The 18,406-nt window shown below is 63.6% G+C and overlaps 2 protein-coding genes across 5 annotated transcripts in view; both read left to right on the forward strand.

Moving 5' to 3' along the window:
- The window catches only part of KLHL22 (kelch like family member 22), a 37,112-nt gene extending 35,933 nt beyond the window's left edge, over positions 1–1,179 (forward strand). For both annotated transcript variants that reach the window (XM_048221519.2, XM_044379531.3), the window contains one exon: positions 219–1,179. In XM_048221519.2, coding sequence (XP_048077476.1) covers positions 219–584 — 366 coding nt within the window. In that variant the 3' untranslated portion in view covers positions 585–1,179. The remainder of the gene's footprint in view (positions 1–218) is intronic.
- A 3,780-nt stretch (positions 1,180–4,959) lies between these two features.
- On the forward strand, positions 4,960–16,924 carry SCARF2 (scavenger receptor class F member 2). Of its 3 annotated transcripts, none has more exons than XM_048221638.2 (11): positions 4,960–5,129; positions 9,975–10,033; positions 10,140–10,241; positions 10,436–10,955; positions 11,089–11,307; positions 11,454–11,582; positions 12,188–12,291; positions 12,372–12,489; positions 12,694–12,824; positions 14,194–14,346; positions 15,181–16,924. In XM_048221638.2, the coding sequence occupies exons 1-11, from the start codon at positions 4,960–4,962 to the stop codon at positions 16,086–16,088; spliced, it is 2,613 nt and encodes an 870-aa protein (XP_048077595.1). In that variant the 3' UTR covers positions 16,089–16,924. The 3 variants fall into 3 exon arrangements, with proteins under 3 accessions (XP_048077595.1, XP_026342152.1, XP_057162045.1); XM_026486367.4 differs by having other exon boundaries at positions 12,709–12,824; XM_057306062.1 differs by lacking the exon at positions 4,960–5,129 and adding an exon at positions 8,262–9,262.
- The last annotated feature ends 1,482 nt before the right edge of the window (positions 16,925–18,406 follow it).

The following is an 18,406-nucleotide window of genomic DNA, read 5'->3' on the forward strand; positions in this document are numbered from 1 at the left end:
AGGGCCTTGGAGGTGGGACAGAGCGTCAGCCTGGCCCATGGACAGGACATTTTGACGCTGGCCCCAGACTCTTCCTCCAGGGGAGCCTGGCTGTGTCCCTCAGCCTTGGTCTGAATCCAGGATCTGGCCGAGAGTGCTGCCCTGCCCAGCTGGCCCAGGGCGGCCCGGCAGCCCTGTCCTGGCAGGTGCCCAGCTTTACTGTGACCTTGGCTTTGCAGGTGGCTTGCTACAGCTGCACGTCTGGGCAGTGGTCATCCGTGTGCCCGCTCCCAGCCGGGCACGGTGAGCCTGGCATTGCTGTGCTGGACACCAGGATCTACGTGCTGGGTGGCCGCTCGCACAACCGAGGCAGCCGCACGGGCTACGTGCACATCTACGATGTGGAGAAGGACTGTTGGGAGGAGGGGCCGCAGCTAGACAACTCCATCTCAGGCCTGGCAGCCTGCGTACTCACCCTGCCCCGCTCCCTGCTCCTGGAGCCACCTCGTGGGACCCCTGACCGCAGCCAGGCCGACCCGGACTTTGCCTCCGAGGTGATGAGCGTGTCTGACTGGGAGGAATTTGACAACTCAAGCGAGGACTAGGGCTCTGGCACCTGGTGTCACAGGGGAAGGTGGCAGGAGCTCTGAGGGCAGTGGGCCCCCAGGCGGCCCCCCCTGCTGGCACTGCCTGCTTGCCGGCTTCTGCTACCCATCCTTCCCACCAGTCTGCCCGCCAGTCTACAGCGGTGATTTGGGGAGCTCAGCGGACCCGGGGCTGTGATCACCCTGCAGTGGGGAATGCTTGCAGAGGGCTCTGGTTCTCTGGAGGAGTTTACCGGGCCCACTCCTCAGCTTGGACTGGGCATGGTGTCACCAGCTGTCTTGGACTCCCCAGTGCCTGGTTCTACTCCCTGCTGGGCTGAGAGGGCACCCTTCTCCAAAGGGACCCGGGGACTGGCCCCGTGGGTGAGGGGGCCGAGGCACACCGCGCCCCTTTCCATGGGCAGGGAAGGGGTCGAGTGAGCCTGTGGCCTGCCTAGCATCCAGAGGCTCGAGCTATTGCAAGCTCCCAAAGCTTGGAAAAGGAACAGAGTTACATAGAGTTGCCCGAGACTGGTTCTAGTAATAAAAGGATCCCCTACAGCTGGGCTTTTCTGACCCCATGTTGTTGATAAGTGAAATAAATCATCTTACAAAAGGTGTGAATTGTCTTCCTGTGGCCGTGGCCTCACCACCATCCATTCACAGCCTGTGCAAGGCCATCGTCTATGGGTGCCTGTGGGCTTCCGGGCTCAGAGCTGCTGAGTGGCAGTGGCAGGCCAGGAGCCCCCACCCGGGGGAAAAGCACAGTACACCCCCAACTAGCAAGGCTGTTACTGGGATACCTGGAAACCCACCCTGGTCTGCTGAGAGGCAGTCACCCGGCCTGCCCGAGCACCTTCTCTGGTGAGGTGCTCTTTGAACCTCAGTCCAGCTCGGGGAGCAATCTCGTGGCCCCGAGTAAAGCCCAGCCCCATGCCTGGGGAGGGAGACCCAGTCACCACAGGCTCCTGCCTGCTTGCTGGATCTGAGTGTGGCCGCTGCATTTCCTATAGGTTCGCTGGCTGAGTTCTCAGCACATCGTCTCAAGGGTCATGCTGGTACAGCGGATGGCAGCCTCGGAGCCACCCGGGAATGGGCTGGGCTTCCAGCACCTACCTGGCTTCTGCACAGCCGAGCTTCCACCTGAACACCCTCTCCTCCCCCTCCCGCCGCAGCTTCTGCTCTTGCAAACCCTCCACGGCGGGGAGCAACCTGCAGATGATCTGTGACTTCCCAAGTCTCCTGGGCAGAGCATGAGGACTCCTGGGTCTACTTTCAGTACCCCAGTGCCTTGCCCAGAGCCTGTGGCAGCTGACACTCTGTCGTGGGTGGGGGAGAGCAGAGGGGCAGTATGTGCCGCTTGATGGGAGGAAGGGGGTAGGGTCCAGATGCCCTAAAGACTTTGGGGGGTGGTATGAGGCCAGTGGGAGTTGCTTCGTGCCCCTCAGGGCCATGTGTGTGATCTTCCTGTCTGTCTCCTGGGGCTTGTACACCTGCAAAAATAAACCCCAATTCCCCAACCCCAGTGCGACATCATGCATTTCTAGCTCGGGTGGCAGTCCCAGTATTAACCCTAATGGGTCACTTCCAGTATGACAGGGTGGCCACATTCTTCAGTGTCATCTCCCCTGCTCAGGGGCTCACAGTAGGGAGCCAGCATTTCCTGTCTCTGCCACTACCTTGCAGGCCAGGGCAGCAGTTCTTGCAGACCCCAGAGTTCCTGGGAAGAAGCACCAGAGATGCCCACCCCCCTCCAGTGGTGTCATCGCCCCCACCCAGAGCCATCAGGGTGCGGCCACAGCTTTGTAAGAGCTCTGCTCTGCGGTGGGGGAGAGGAGAGGAGGGTCTGTGAGGCCCTGTGGAGCATGGGGTGTGGTAGACAACGAGCCCTGAAAGGAGTCCCGCCACTGTGCAGCCTGGAGGCCTTCATGGCTTTCCCGCCCAGCACCTGTCCCAGGACCTAGGCAGCCCGGGCTCTCCAGCCTGGCGGGCTCTCAGAGAGGCCCTGCAGCATTTCTTCACTCAGCTCGGTGCTCATCCCCTTCCTCCTGCAAAATCCTCACCCTCTCAACTCCCCCTGGGAAGCCATCCTTCCTGGAACCAGTCAGCCCAGGCTCCAGACCCCTATGGTGTGTCTGTGTGGTGGTGAGTCGTCTGTGGGTGCCTGTGAAGCCACAGCTTCCTCATCGTGTTATTCACCTGGCACCAGGCCAGCCATACGGATGGTCGCTGACCCGCACTGCTCAGTGTCCTGGTCAGGGTGTGATGGTGGCTGGGACAGCCATGAGCCCTGCATTCGACACCTGCATTTGCCATCAACGGGGAGGTGGCTGTGATGGGACACATGTGGAGGACTGCTGTGGGTCTTGAGTGAGATAAGGCTGGGGACAGTCCTGTGAGCAGTGGGGGGGTAGCCAGATGTGATTGGAAAGACTGCTCTGGGTGAAACAGTGATGGGGTAGGTAGAGATTTGAGATATTTGTGAGGTCCAGGTGTTGGCATGGAGTGGGGGCATCATCCAGCCGGTGCCCTTCACAGAGGAGGGGATTTGGGGGTGGCAAGCCACTCTGAGGGAAGGGAAAGAAGGTGAGGAAGTTTGAGGTGCCTGTCCATGAACTCAGTCCTGCTGGGGTGAGCGCCCGAAGCCCTGGGGCGCATGCTTCTAAAGCCAGGAGCTCGGCTGCCATGAGCTGCTGGGCAGACCCTGAAGCCACATGGACCTCTGTTGGCCCCTCTTGCTGGCAGTCTATGGGGGCCTCTTGGGAGGGCCCCCGGCACTGGGAGGCCACCGCTGAGGTCAGGGCCATGCCCAGGCGGAGCTGCCCACAAGTGGCTGGCCTGTTTACTTGTCCCCAAGAAGTGTTTGCATTTGTGATCTCAGGCGTGCAACTTCCCCTTCCAGTCCACCCAGCTGTTGCCTGCCTCTGACCTCCCTTCTGCACCAGCATAGCTGAGGGAGGGGCCCTAACCTCCCAAGTTCCCTATTCTGCTCCTACCCTCCACCAGCCTGCCCTGGACAGGCCTCTGGCCCAGCCAGCCTGGTGATGTCCACAGCCTTAGGCCTTTCAGTGGCCGTTATCTCAAGCCCCTCCTTCAGCACCCCCTTCCACTCTGACCACCTCCACCTGACTGAGGAAGGACACCATCTCTCCCTCCTCCTCAGGGAGCCTGTATGCAGCCTGTTCTCCAAGAAAAGGCAGGTGCCCTCTCCCCGCACAGGCCTTCCCAAGTCTGCAAAAGACAAGTTCATCTTTTTGCTGGGACCTGGATGCCCCCCTTTTTGTTCCATACCCTGGCCTGCCCACCTTTTCCCAATCCATGGTCTCTGGGATTGGGTCTGTGTCCCAGAGCACCGGCAACTCCTCTGCTTGGCAGGCCCCAGTTCTCTTCCTCACTGTCCCCTTTCGCCCTGTTCCTCTCCCCATTGCTCCCCTCCCCCACTGCCCCTGCTCTATGCTGTCACCCCACTCTTCCTGATGCAGGAGCCCCCAAGCCGCCACCCCTGATGCCGCCTTCTGGACTTTTACCTCTGGTGATCCAACAGCCTTCTCAAGTAGAATTTCTCTCCCAAACTCCCCTTTCACCACTGGAGGAGGATTGCAGGGTCTCTCAGTCCTGGAGAACCCCCTCCTCCTCTCTCTGCCTTTGCCCCCACCTGCCTTTCCCTCCACATTCTATCAGAGCCCACTGCTGGGCCATTCTACCTTCCGCTGAGACACCCTTTGCCCAGGTCTCAGGTGCAGACCGAGTGGACCCATAGGCCTCTAGCATCCTGTTCGGGGGCCCTCTGCAGCCTTCGTGAGCCTGAGGAGCCAACATCACAGCCCCGCTCTACAAGGGATTCGCGTGTGGGAGCGGAGGCCGGCTTGCGGCCTCAATCGGCGGTCCTCGGGCCGCCCTCCCCGGGCCGGTTCCGAGGCGCAGCGGGCCGGGGGAGCTTTGGGGCGTCGCGTTCTTGTCCCCCACCCCCTTTCCCGCCCCGGGCCTGGCCGCGCATTGAGCGCGCAGGGGTGACTTCTCTGTTGGGTGTCTGGAGAGGGAAGGGAAAGGCTCGGGGACAGGGGGATTCCTTGGGCGGGCCCCCCTCCGGCCTCGGCCCCTCCCTCTCCCAATGCTCCGCGGGCCTCCTCCAAGTTCGCCCCCAAGTTTGCGAGCGGCCGCGTGGAGGCGGGGGCCGCGCGGAGGGGCGGCGGCGCGGCCGGAGGGTGGGGTCTGGCGCGCGGGGCGGGCGCTGCCGCCTGGCCGGCCGCGGCTGGCCCGGGATCAGGGAGCCGATGTGGAATTTCCTGCCCGGCCCGGCGCCCCTCCTGCCGCCCCCCGCCCGGCCGCGCACTCCGCTTCCGGCCGCTCTCGCTGCGGCCGCACCCGCGCCCGCCCCGCGCCTGCCCCGCGCCGCATGGAGGGCGCAGGGCCCCGGGGGGCCGGGCCGGCGCGGCGCCGGCGAGCCGGGGGGCCGCCGTCGCCGCTGCTGCCGCCGCTGCTGCTGCTGCTGCTCTGGCTGCTGCCCGGCCCCGCGGCGCCCCAGGAGCTGAACCCGCGCGGCCGCAACGTGTGCCGCGCGCCCGGGTAGGAGCCCGGCCTGGCTGGGGGAGGGGGCCGAGGGGGACGCTAGGGGCCGAGGGGAGGGGGGCGTCCGGAACCTTCCTAAGCTAAACGCTCTAGTCCTTTCCGCCGCCCTCGCCGACGCCGACTCCTCTCCAGGCCGAGCCTGGGCGCCGGGCCACGACGGTGCATCCGAGGATACCCCAGACGCGAAGTCAGCCGAGGGGAGAACGGAGTGCAGTGGGCGCCCCGAGGGGTGACATACCGTGTCTGAGATTTCAGACCTCGAAAAAAGGAGTGCTTGGGCTGAATTGCGAAGGCGTAGGGAGAAGTCGGGGAAGGGCGTTCCAAGCCGATGGAAGGGCATTTGCAAAGGCCCCGGGCACGAGTGTGGCTCGAGTTTGGAGGGTGGGTGAGGGTCGAGTGGAGATGGAGCAGCGCTCCTGAGAGGTGGGAGCCGGTGGATCTTGACGCTGGCGCGACTCGGAAGGACGGATTTGTGTCTTAGAGGTAGGCGCGAGTGGGAAGAGGGTGGTGATGGAGGTGGGCACTGAGGAGCCTGCGCTCAAAGTGGACCAGAGGCAGGATTCGAAAGGACAATGACGTGCACTGGGGTCCGACGGATATGGAACTCCCGGGTGGGGATACTGAGTGCTCGGAGGGGCCGCGCAGACGTGGGACTCCACGAGGTGCCGGCTGGGGAAGCCAGCGTGGGACAGGCAGCGGGCAGGCCCGGCCGGAGAGCGGCCGGCCGAAGACCTTGCGCCGAGGGAAAAGAGCGGAGGACAGGACGCTAGGAGTGGGCGCAGGGGTCGGAGGACTTGGTCGGCCGGTCAGAGGCCACAGCGAGGTCAAGGGCATCTCCACCCGGGGCCAAGGAGCCGGCGTGTGGGGGTGCCTTGGCGCAAGCTGGGGGGGCGGTAAGCTGGAGAGGCGGCCCCAGGCTGCGTCCCGTCGGGGAGCCCTGAGCCGCAGGGCCCTGGGAGGCCGCGTCCGGGGGCTTGGCGGTCGCCGCAGACAAGGGGCTGCGAGGGGGCCGCGCGGGGTTTCCGAGCTCGGATCCCGAGGCACGCAGACCCCTCCCCACTGCGAGCCCCGCCTCCGGGGCGGGGGCCGGCCTGGCCCGCCATCTGCTTCACATCGACGCCGCCGCCGCCTCCCGGGCCTCCCCGGCCCCAGGAATGCAGTGGCAGTGGCGGGCGGGGCCGTGTCTGGAGAGGGGGAGGGCGCGATCGCTGCCGGCCCTGTCTCTCCGCCTCAGCTCTCCTTCCCCGATGGGGCTCCGTGCTGGGGGATCTGGTGGCAGGCTCGAGCTGTCGGGAGCCTGAACCCTTCGCTCCCCCGTCCCGTTGCCCGGGCACCTCCGCAAGAGGAGGCCTGTTTCAGTAGCCCAGACACCGGGTTTGGGTTTCCGGTCCTGGTGCCACTGCTCCCCACCTGTGCGGACCAGGACAAATCGCTTAACCTTTCTGGGACTGTCTCTGCCTCTGTCAAATGGGGTTGTTGGTAGTACCCCCCTCATGGAGGGGAGAGGGGATGATTGTGATGATGTGTGGAGCTGGTTTATGGGAAGGACAGCCACCTCTGGGCACTGCCCACCCAGGGTCTGGGCCATCTCCTTCATTACTGGTCCAAGGCTTCCACCAGGGGTTCCTCTTCCCCAGGGGCAGGAGAACTGGAAGAGGGGAGCATACACCCAGCCAGTAAAATCCCATGCACCTACTGTATGTGCCAGGCCTGTGGTTTGTGCTGCCATAGAGCGGCTGAGACAAATACCACTGTCCCTGCAGTGGCGGAGACTTACAGCAAGTCATCTGACACCTAGCAAGGTGTTCAGTTGGGGAGTGCTGTGTGCTTTAGGGTGATCTGGGGAGACCCACTGAGGGGTGATGAGTGGGCAGGAGAGAAGGTGGAGCTGTTCGGTGTCTGGGGGCAAGCTCTAAGTGCAAAGGGCTTCTGGAAGCACAGAAAAGAGCCATAGGGGCTGGGCAGAGCCTGGGAGGGGGATGGTGGAGGAGAGGCCAAAGAATGAGGGTGGGCAGGCCATAGAGGGTCTGCCCCACTGCTCTGACGACCTGGGCTTTTTCTTTGAGGGCTGTGGGAATCCCCAGGGGCATTACACGGAGGAGGGGTGGGATCTGACCAGGTTTGGCTGCCAGGTGGGAGATAAACTTGGCTCAGGAGGGTAAAGGAGAAACCAGTTAGGAAGTCAGTCAGGAGAAACCGGGAAGAGTGAGGGAGGCTCTCGCAAGGATGGGGCAGAGTAGGGAGAAGTGGCTCATCCCATCCGAGATCCAGTTTGGAAGGTAGAGCGGCGTGTTTCTCCATGAATCAGGGGTGTGCTGTCTGAATCACTGTAGAGCTGATGCCTCCGGGGTTTCAGGCTCCCAACCTGGAAGGACAGCACTACCTGAGATGGGGAAGGCTTCGGCTGCGGCTGCGGGAGGCTAGGCATTCAGTCTGGGGAGGTGGGCCCCACTGGAAGGCTCCGAGGGTTTTCAGCATCTCGTCTAGCTCCCCGGGGAGCTGCCTGAGGGTGATGACAGAGGCAAGGAGGGGGGCAGAAACTGGAGGAGGGGTTTTGGGGGGGTGCAGGAGGAGAGCAGGGAAGTATGGGAACCCCAGTGGTACGGTGGGCAGAGGAGCTCCAGGCTGGGTTGGAGAGAGAATGGGGACTTTGGCATAGGGAGTGAGCGGTTCTCCCGGGCTGCTTTGCTGCATTGGCATGGGCAGGTTCAAGATCACACAGTTTGAATCATGACGGTTTTGTTTGCAATGATTGTGATCTCTAGAGGGGGCAGCCCGAAGCAAGGCCTGCTTGCTAAGGGGCCTGGCCCCGCCTTTGGCCTGGCTCCCTAGGGTCTCGCTAACTTCTAGCTCAAGTGTGGGAACTGTCCTCTGCGCCAGGCCATTTTTCTCCTCATCTCACTTTTGTAAGCTCTTGAGAGGGTGGGCTTGCCACCCAGCCCGGCCTCGTCTGCCAGCCCTCCCAGAAGGAAAGACAGCCTCCCACGGCCTCACCCTCATGTTCTTGCTGAACCCACGTGCGCTCCATCCTGCCCGGGATAGAGGGTGTTAGCTCTGCTGGGTGGGGCCTAGGTGCCAGCCATGCTGGGGGGGGGGGACCAGGGGAACTCAGGGGCTTCCTTGAACCTCAGGGCATGGGCTGGAGAGCAGTCTGCAGCCTTGGCTGAGCTCTTCGCTTGTGCCAAACGCTTGACATCTTGGCTTTCTTAATACTCCCTCCAGACCCGTGGGCCCCATTCTACAAATAAGGAGTCTGAAAGTCAGAGAGGTTAAGTTCTGTGCCCAAAGTCACACAGGCATCAAATCCAGCTTCGTGTGGCTGTAAAACCAGACCCCCAACCACAGGGCCATGTGGCCAGGGCCACCCCAGCTGGCTATCTGGCAAGGCCGCCTATAGGAGGGACACCTGCAAAGGTCTGCACCCAGGGATCTAGGTTCAGAACTAGCGGGAAGGGCAGGAGGGTGATAGGCTGGCACATCTGGCTCTACCTGCAGATGGGCACCTACGAGTCCTGTGGCTGGGCTGGGTGGCTGGAAACAATGGTGGGGGCCAAGCCTGCTTTGTGTTCTCGGGCCTGGTTTCCTGTTTCATTTGTAGAAAAGAAGCTGGGTCCACCCCTTGCAGTTCGGGATTTTATGGTTCCTGTTCCCAAGGTTCCTCCTCTTTGGCCTGAAGGACAATCAAACCCTTTGGGTTTGGGGGAGCCCATCCAGGGTGTGGTGATGCTCTGGGGTGGGGAATGGCCGGGGTGGGCACTTCCCAGCCAGTTCTACCCACCAGGGTCTCAGGCCTCTTTCCAACTTCCTTCCAACACCACATGCTGGTTCTGGATCAGACCCCTCTGAAGGAGCACCCTCCTTTTTCTCTGAAGTATGAATGGCTGCTGTGGGCCTTTAGGATCTGGGCGAAGTTCTAGGTCTGATGGGACCCACAAACCTGCAGCCTGAGTGTCTTTTCCTTCTCAGACTCCTTGGCTCCCCAAATGTGGGCACAGCCCATCTCAACCTTCATGCGCCCTCTCCGGTGGTATGCGTCACTCTGGCAGGGCCTCCAGACTTCTGTGCCCCAAGTTGGGGAGGCCGTACTACCCTGAAATGCAACAGGCCCAAGTTATTTCCCTCCTACTGAGGTAACCATGTACCTTGTAAAACCAAATAAAATTAAAACAAGATTTTTAAAACACATAAGTAGAGGCTGTAATATCTCCCCTCCTCGATTCCAAGTCTTGCCCTGGTGCTCTGGACCCCTCACGTTTTGCTTTCCTTGCTGCCGTGGAGGACTCGCCCCGGGGTGCCCTGCCCCTCCACTGAGTGACACCTCTATCAGAGGCTGCACATCTGACAACTGGGTATCCAGGTGTGCGCATCGGGTCCCACCAGTCCCTGCTGTCCAGGACATGTCACATCTAGATCCTGACACCCATCTGGCCGCGCCCCCACAGCCTGCGATGCCGCTTTAAGCAGGTCCCAGAGATTCAAGGACCTCTCACCAGCCCCTTTTGGGATACCTGGGGTTCTTTTCTCAGGCCTAGTTGGGGAGGGGTGGTGTCACAGAGGAGTTAGGTGGAATGGGGAGGGGAGGGAAGGCCCTTCCTAGAGGGGACTGCGAAGTTCTTGGAGGTTAGATCCCTTGGTGGTCCGTCCTCTGCTGCCTCCCAGTGTCTGCTCCGCAGGGCTGGAGTCTGTGTCTCATTTGCTGGGAGTCTCCCGAACTTATATCGGTCCCTGGCATGTGGCAGGGCCTCCATAACCACCTCCTGTGGGTAGGGTGGAGGTTGCTGGGGAGCCCTAGCAAGCACAGAGCTTGGGGCTCAGGCTCAGGAGCCCTTTCTCTGCCTGCAGCTCCCAGGAGCCCACATGCTGTGCCGGATGGAGGCAGCAGGGCGACGAGTGTGGGGTCGGTGAGTGGGGCACCCTGGGGACCTGGGCAGTGGGCAGGGACACGGAAAGGAGGGGATAGTTTGGGGGCAGGTCACCCACAGCAGCTCAGGCGCGTCTTGTCCGCAGCGGTGTGCGAAGGCAACTCCACGTGCTCGGAGAATGAAGTGTGCGTGCGGCCGGGCGAGTGCCGCTGCCGCCATGGCTACTTCGGTGCCAACTGTGACACCAGTGAGCAAGGGTGGGGGGGGGGGCGCTGGGCAGTGGGGCAGGGCCCGTGAATGGGGAGGGATCTGATCCGGAGAGGGGATCCAGCATGGGGGAGGGTCCCCAAAGGCGGAGGGCGGGACGCTGGTAGGTTTGGGCTGGCTCCGGGCTCCCTCGCGAGCACCCTGGCCTGACAACCTCCGTGCCCGGCCCTGCAGAGTGCCCGCGCCAGTTCTGGGGCCCCGACTGCAAGGAGCTGTGTATCTGCCACCCGCATGGGCAGTGCGAGGACGTGACAGGCCAGTGTACGTGTCACGCGCGGCGCTGGGGCGCACGCTGCGAGCATGCGTGCCAGTGCCAGCATGGCGTGTGCCACCCGCGGAGCGGCGCGTGTCGCTGCGAGCCTGGCTGGTGGGGCGCGCAGTGCGCCAGCGCGTGTTACTGCAGCGCCACGTCGCGCTGTGACCCACAGACGGGCGCGTGCCTGTGCCACGCAGGCTGGTGGGGCCGCAGCTGCAACAATCAGTGCGCCTGCAACACGTCTCCGTGCGAGCAACAGAGCGGCCGCTGCCAGTGTCGCGAGCGCACGTTTGGCGCGCGCTGCGAGCGCTACTGTCAGTGCTTTCGCGGCCGCTGCCACCCTGTGGACGGCACGTGCGCCTGCGAGCCGGGCTACCGGGGCAAGTACTGCCGGGAGCCGTGCCCTGCCGGCTTCTACGGCCTGGGCTGCCGCCGCCGGTAAGCGCGGGCCCCTGACCTGGGAGGAGGGGAGCGGGGCGGGGCGCCGAAGGGGACTGGGGGGGGGGGGGTGGGCGGAGCGGGGTGGGTGAGGCTGCTCTGGGCCCCGCCTAGCCTCCCGCCCCTTCCCCAGATGCGGCCAGTGCAAAGGCCAGCAGCCTTGCACGGTGGCCGAGGGCCGCTGCCTGACTTGCGAGCCCGGCTGGAACGGCACCAAGTGCGACCAGCCGTGCGCCACCGGCTTCTATGGCGAGGGCTGCGGCCACCGCTGCCCGCCCTGCCGCGACGGGCATGCCTGCAACCACGTCACTGGCAAGTGCACACGCTGCAACGCGGGCTGGATCGGCGACCGGTGAGCAAGCAGCCCAGGCCCAAATGTGTCCCAGGCACGCAGCCTCCTAGCCCCGCCAATCCCCTAATGCTCTCCGCGGAGGGCAGTATGGGCTTTGGGGTCATTTGCTCCCATTTCCTCTGACTCCCTCTCCTCCGCGTTCCAAGGTGCGAGACCAAGTGCAGCAACGGCACTTACGGCGAGGACTGTGCATTTGTGTGCGCCGACTGCGGCAGCGGCCACTGCGACTTCCAATCGGGGCGTTGCCTGTGCAGCCCGGGCGTCCACGGGCCCCAGTGAGTGCCGGAGACCCAAATGGGGTTAGCGGATACGTACATGTCACGGGGATCCAGCCAGACCCCAGGTGCTGCTAATGGTGGCCGACTAGATGAGACCCAGGCATGGCCCTTCAGCCTAGGTCCTCTTACCGCATCTAGGGAGTGCTGTCAGGCTCTTTGGGGGCAGTTTCCTGCCAAGGGTGAAGCGGGCTCTCAGAGCGGGATCTGGTAACCTGTTCAACCCGCGGTCAGTGGGTTTCTGAGGACTGCAGGGTTGAGGTGACCCCGAGCTAGTGCAGAGAGAGCAGAGACCTCCACTTAGAGCCAGGAGTTCTGTGGCAGCCCCTCTTCTCACCCACCCAAGAGTCAGCCCCAAAGGTGGACACTGAGGCCGAGTGGCCACAGGCCTTGTCCCCCAGATCCCATCCCGCTGGTTGTGCAACACGTTCATTTCCAAAACATTTATCATTCAGTGTATGCCCCACGGTGCTGGTGGGCATCAAACCCTAGAGGATGGAGATAGAGAACCCGCCTCTGGGACCGGGGCTGGCTGGCGGCAGGCGCGAGGGCGAGGGGCATCACGGAGGGCTGCCGTGGTCCTTCCTGACCCCGTGCCCCCGCAGCTGTAACCTGACGTGCCCGCCTGGGCTCCACGGTGTGGACTGCGCCCATGCCTGCAGCTGCCACGAGGACTCGTGCGATCCTGTCACTGGTGCCTGTCGCCTGGGTAAGTCGTTGAGGGGGCTTCCTGTTGAAGGGGATGCCAGGGGTGCCGGCACCCTCGCTGACCCCTGTGCCTTCCCACAGAGACCAACCAGCGCAAGGGCGTGATGGGCGCGGGTGCGTTGCTTGCTCTGCTCCTCGGCCTGCTGCTCTCGCTGCTCGGCTGCTGCTGCGCCTGCCGCGGCAAGGACCCGGCGCGCCGGTGAGGCCCGACGCGGTCCGGCTGTCCTGGGTTCAGGCCGCACCCGGTCTGCTGCGCTGCGCGCCCTTCCCCAGGCTGGAGCCCAGGCCCCCGCCCCGCCACGGGGTGTGGGACTGCCTATCTTTAGCTCAGGCCCCGCCCTTCCTGAGTCAGGGCTCCCGCGGAGATCCAACTGTCCCATCCAGGCCCCGCCCCTTTACTCAGGCCCCGCCCCCGCAGGGAGCTCACGCTCGGGAGGAAGAAGGCGCCGCAGCGATTGTGCGGTCGCTTTAGCCGCATCAGCATGAAGCTGCCTCGGATTCCGCTCCGGAGGCAGAAGCTGCCGAAGGTCGTAGGTAAGGATATCGGCCCGGGGTCTCTGGGGGATCACCTCCCGATGCAGGAAATACGGGGCCTTGAGTGTTGTTGTGGGTGGGCTGGGGAGGGACGCAAAGAGGGGCTTCTGATACCGGCGAGCCCGGGGAGGAAGCCTGGAGTCCTAGGTGTGCAGGCAGGTATGAGGGCGTGTGTGGGAGGTTTGGGCCATGTTGCGGTGCGTGGGAGTGATTGCATCTGGAGTGTGTGGACATCCTGGTGGGCAGGACCCTTACGATCTGTAGGAGTGCAATGTAAGTCCTGGTGGGTAGCCGCAGGTGAACGCGGGCTGGGGAATAGTGGTGGTGGTAGGTGGGACCTGTGCATGGCAACCCAGCAACAAGGAGCGCCCCCCACCCGCCGGGATCCCCTGCAGTGCTCTGGGTCATTTCTGGAAGGTGGGCAGGCTGGGATGGGACCCAGATGGGAGGGAGGTGCTTCTCTCCGTCTGTCTGCACTGATCCACACCAGGAGTGTGGACTCTCCCTCTTTGCCACTTGTTTCTGAAGATGAAGGGCGGGGAGACTCATCTTCTGGGAGGTAAAGATGGAGATAGCTGGAGCCCTGGGTGGCTCAGTCAGTTAAGCGTCTGCCTTCCGTTCAGGTCATGATCCTGGGTCTCTGCTCAGCAGGGAGCGTGTTTCTCTGTCTCCCTCTGCCTGCTGCTTCCCCTGCTTGTGCTCTCTCTCTCTCTGTCAAATAAATAAATAAAATCTTAAAAAAAAAAAAAAAAAGATGGAGACAGCTGATAAAACCCCTTGTGCCCCACTCAGCAGAGTGGGATCTCTGGACACGAGTGTGGGGGCTGGACCCCACATCCCAACTATGAAGGGGGGACAGGCCAGCCAGCCTCTGAGATTCCCCCATTGTGGGATCTGCATTCATGGAGGCCGAGGCCTGGGGGTTCAGCCAGCTGAGACGGGCTGAGCCAAAGGGTGGCCTTGCCACTGCACATTTGGGCTGAAAAAGCGCTTCAAGGCTCCCTGGGTCCCACAAGGGAGGGTCTGAACATGGCTTGGAGGCCCTGATGGCCTGGCCTAGCCAAGGGTTCTCTCTGGCTCTCTTTTTCCAGTACTTCACCCCATCCTTGTTCAGCTTCCTGGCTGCACACACTGGCCTTGCACCTTTGACTACCTTGTTCCCCCTTCTCTCTGTTTACCAGTTCACCTCTACTGAAACTCCCATCCTGGTCTAGTGTCACTCTGCCTGTTGAATTAATTGCCTGTTCCACCCACAGTCTTAGGGTAGGGCTGGTCTTGGTTACTCCATCATTTGTTGCAGAGGGCTAGTGGGGGCACAGGCCAGGGCAGGGTGGGGGCCCCTGGCAGCTGTGCCTCCCTCCTTCTCCAGTGGCCCATCACGACCTGGATAACACACTCAACTGTAGCTTCTTGGAGCCACCGTCCGGGCTGGAGCAGCCCTCGCCATCATGGTCCTCCCGGGCTTCCTTCTCCTCCTTTGACACCACTGATGAGGGCCCCGTGTACTGTGTACCCCACGAGGGTGAGTAGGGCTCTGCTTGGGCCTCCCTGCAGGCAAGTGAAATGTTCCAGTTGAAAAGAGCTCTGTGCTCCAAGGGACAGGCAGCATGGGGAGGAAGGGTGTGGTGGTGCTCTTAACTGGGGGTTGGACACAGAGCTGAGGCTATGGAGTGGGGTTCTGTGCTGCTTAGAGCTGGACTGGGGTAAGGTCTGGGGAGATGGGTGGGCTGTCCTGTCTCTAGCCACAGTCGATTCACTTCTTGGGGAGACCATTCACAGAGAAGGTTCTGGGCCTGGGTAGGAGATGGCAGAGGAGGTAGGAGCTGATGGCCTACGGGATATGGGGCACACTTTTGCCTGAAGTTTTGGCCCACAGACATCTGGAAGGAGCCTGACTGGCTGGTTTTCTGGCCTTGGCCTCTCTCCTCCCCTGGCTATCCCCCCTGGGGCACCTTGGGCAGGTGACTAACCTCTCTGAGCCTTAGAAGCCTTATCTCTTAATGAGGATTAACGAATCCCTTTGGAGGTGTCCCAGGGTCATATCTGATGATGTGCCCCCCCCCCCCGGTTGGTGATGTGGTGGGGTAGGGGTGCAAGGCCAGGTCAAGGTTGGGGCTTCAGTCCCATGAATGTTGCCCCTCACCCCCCCCCCCCCAGCACTGGGCAGCACAGCCTGGGGGCTCAGAACTAAGTTTGTGGTTGGTGTTGTGATTTCTCCAGGCATGTCTAGATGCCAGGGCGACTGAGCATCAGCTGGGGCGGGGAAGAGGAGGAGGAAGGTGAGGGTTTTGCCTGAGGGCTGGACAGCGGATCTCCCTGTGGAGGCCGTGACAGTCAGCTCTTTTTGCCTTGTCAGAGACCGCAACCGAGAGCCGGGACGCGGAGCCCCCCACCTCCCCTACAGAGGCGCTGGCGTCATCCCCCGGGCCGGTGACCACTCCGGCGACGGCAGAGGAGGCGACGCCCCTCCCCGTGTCCTCTGACAGTGAGCGGTCGGCGTCGAGCGTGGAGGGGCCTGGCGGGGCGCTGTATGCGCGCGTGGCCCGGCGCGAGGCCCGGCCGGCCCGGGCCCGGGGTGAGGCTGGGGGCCTGTCGCTTTCGCCATCTCCCGAGCGCAGGAAGCCGCCTCCACCCGACCCTGCCACCAAGCCCAAGGTGTCCTGGATCCACGGCAAGCACGGCGCCGCTGCCGCTGCCCGTGCGCCGTCACCGCCACTCTCGGGACCCGACGCCGCGCCCAGTCCCAGCAAGAGGAAACGGACGCCCAGCGACACGTCGGCGCGGCCGGAGGAGCCCGGCAGCCCCCGGGCCCGCGACCCGACGCCGAGGCCCCCGGGGCTGGCGGAGGAGGGGCCAGCCCTCGCCTCCCCCTCGCCGCCTAGGGCTCGGGCGCGGGGTCGCGGCCCTGGCCTCTCGGAGCCCACGGACGCTGGCGGTCCCCCGCGCAGCGCGCCCGAGGCCGCCTCCATGCTGGCCGCGGAGCTGCGCGACAAGACTCGCAGCCTGGGCCGCGCCGAAGGGGCTCCAGGTGCGCAGGGCCCGCGAGAGAAGCCGGCGCCGCCGCAGAAGGCCAAGCGTTCGGTGCTGCCCGCCTCGCCGGCCCGCGCGTCCCCTGCGCCCGAGGCCCCGGGGCCCGAGAAGGTGGCGGCCGGAGCGCCCGCGCCCGACACCCCCCGGAAGAAGACCCCCATCCAGAAGCCGCCTCGCAAGAAGAGCCGGGAAGCGGCGGGCGAGCTGGGCAGGGCGGGCGCGCCCACCCTGTAGCAGGCGGTGGCCCGGCCGTGCCCGCAGGTTCCCCAGGCTTAGCAGCGCTGCTTGCCACCCCACGTTCCGCGCCCGCCCGACATGCCCCGCGGCGGCCGGGCCACGGCGGGCTCCCGGGACCTCGGCCCGGGGCAGCCAGGCGGGAGGCTGCGTCTCATTGGCTCAGGCTCCAGCAGCGGCTCCTTGATTGGAGCCCTGATCTCGGGTGGGAAGACCCCATTCCATTGGTCGAGGCCTGACAGGCGCTTAGCAGGCGACTCCCTTCCCATTGGCCGAGGGCTCCGACCAGCCAGGGTCTCAAAGGCCGAGAGACCACCTCTTACTGGCCCAGGGTGCACTTGGCTGGGGTACCTCCTCATTAGTTGAGGCCAGAAGCACTTGTGTCTCGGCTGCCTCTCATTGGCCAGGGCCTGGCGCCTCTGGCTAGAGGCTTCTTTCCTTGACCGTAGCCGAAGGCTACTTCCACTGGCCAGGCCCCAGGGCATCTGGTTGACTGGAGCCTGGGGAGGAGGGCTGGTCTCTACTCCTCAGGGGGCTCAGCGTCCCCTGGGCCCGGCCTGTCTCCCCCCCTTCCCCTCCGTGCGCCCCCAGCCCCAGCCCCCCTAGCCCTGGCCCCTCCGCTGTCGAGCTGGTTTTGATGGCCTCCCCCCACCCCCCATGCCGCGGGAATCCGAGGGGCGACTCCAGTGGTCTGAGGAGATGTATTTATAGGCCCCCGGCAGGGCTGCTCCCCCCCCATCCGGGTGCCCCAGGATGGGCTCCTCCCGGCAGGGGCTTGGCCAAAGCTTTCTTAATAAAGTGCCTTTTTTTCCTCCTGTGCTTTGTTTGCTTCCTATCTGCGCTTCCTCGTGCAAAGATCTTCCCTCAAAGAATTCTTGTGACGTCTTCCAGCCTGCACTCACGCCCAAGATTCCTCTACCTAAGCGGAGCCTGGAAGCCCAGGTGTGGGTCTCTTGGGGCCAAGTTGGAAGTGGGTTGTGTCCATTGGGGCATCATTTATTTATCAAGTTTTTTGGGCACCCACCTTGGCCCACGCCATGTTCGACTGGATGAACGATGGGCCAGAACAGATAGGGAGGAGCCCCTTGGCTACAGGGAGCTTGCGCCTGGGGCTGCTTCTGACCTGTGCTGCTCCCACGGGCCACTGCTGTTACACTTGGGGGCTCCGAGCTGTTTGGTGTGGCTGGGCAGGTCAGAGGCTGGGGCCGGGGGGCAGTGGGCCACAGGCACAGCTCCAGCTGGGCCTCGTCAGGCACAAACAAGATGGTCTGGCCCTGCACAGAGCCCCGCTGTCTGCCTCAATGGGCTCCTTGTCCTCCGCCAGAAACTTCCACCCGCCCTCCCCGCCAGGCTAAGAGAGGCGGGGGAGAGGGACGGGAGCGTGCCTGGCCCAGAGCCCTGGCTGGCCTTGCAGGCAGTCCCTGCTCTGGCCCAGCCTTCTATCTGTGACCATTTGCCACCCCCCGCCCCAGCCCCAGTGTCTTCACTGCTTCTGGCCCTCTGGCAGGCCTCCCAAGTGACCTTCCTGGGCTACAAAGCCTTACCTTTCTAGGGTACCCACTGGCCTCTGTCCATCCGGGTTCCTCCCATCCCCTGCCTCTGCCCAGCAGGTCTCTTTCCATCTTGATGCCCACAGTTTTGATCAGGAGTCTGCCAAGATCCTCCAATTGTCTCCCCAGCCCCACCCTGCAGCCCCCAGCGTAGCATAGGGTCTAACCGACACTGGCAGCTCAGGGATCTCTCCTGGCAAGTCTCATGCCTCCTGGCCAGATACCACACTGGGTCAATCTCAGTGACCCATACAGAGGCTCGGCCACCTGAGTGGAGATGGCCTCATGCCATGGACGGGACATCTGATGTGGCTTGCATGGACATCGTCCCGGCATTTGGCCTGGTCAGGCAGCACGTGGAATACAGGCTTCCCTCTGGCCAGCCGGGCACCCTCCCAGCCGTGGCCCTGAGGCTGGCCGCCTTGGATGCTTTCGGGCACCAGGCCATGCTGGCTGCTGGGGTTGAGGACACAGGCTTAAAGTTGGCCAGGAGGGGCAGATGCCCAGCTGAGCCCAGCAAAGGCAGGGTAGTGACTGAGGGTGGTCGGGGCGGGCAGTTCAGTGGTTGAGGTGACGGTCTTGCTCTGCACCCCACACCCCCAGAGAGGCCCACATTAACACTTGCCGACCCCCAAGCCTTAGCTCTAGCTCTCCCCCTCCCCGCAGTCTGGGTCAGCATGGTGTGGGGCAACCAGAGTGGTCGCATAGACGGGGCCTTTCCTAGGGCCGCTGCTCTCCCTGCCCTGGGAACCCTCCAGGTGCCCAAGA

The sequence above is a fragment of the Ursus arctos genome, unplaced genomic scaffold (assembly GCF_023065955.2).
Source record: "Ursus arctos isolate Adak ecotype North America unplaced genomic scaffold, UrsArc2.0 scaffold_34, whole genome shotgun sequence".
Lineage (NCBI taxonomy): Eukaryota > Metazoa > Chordata > Mammalia > Carnivora > Ursidae > Ursus > Ursus arctos.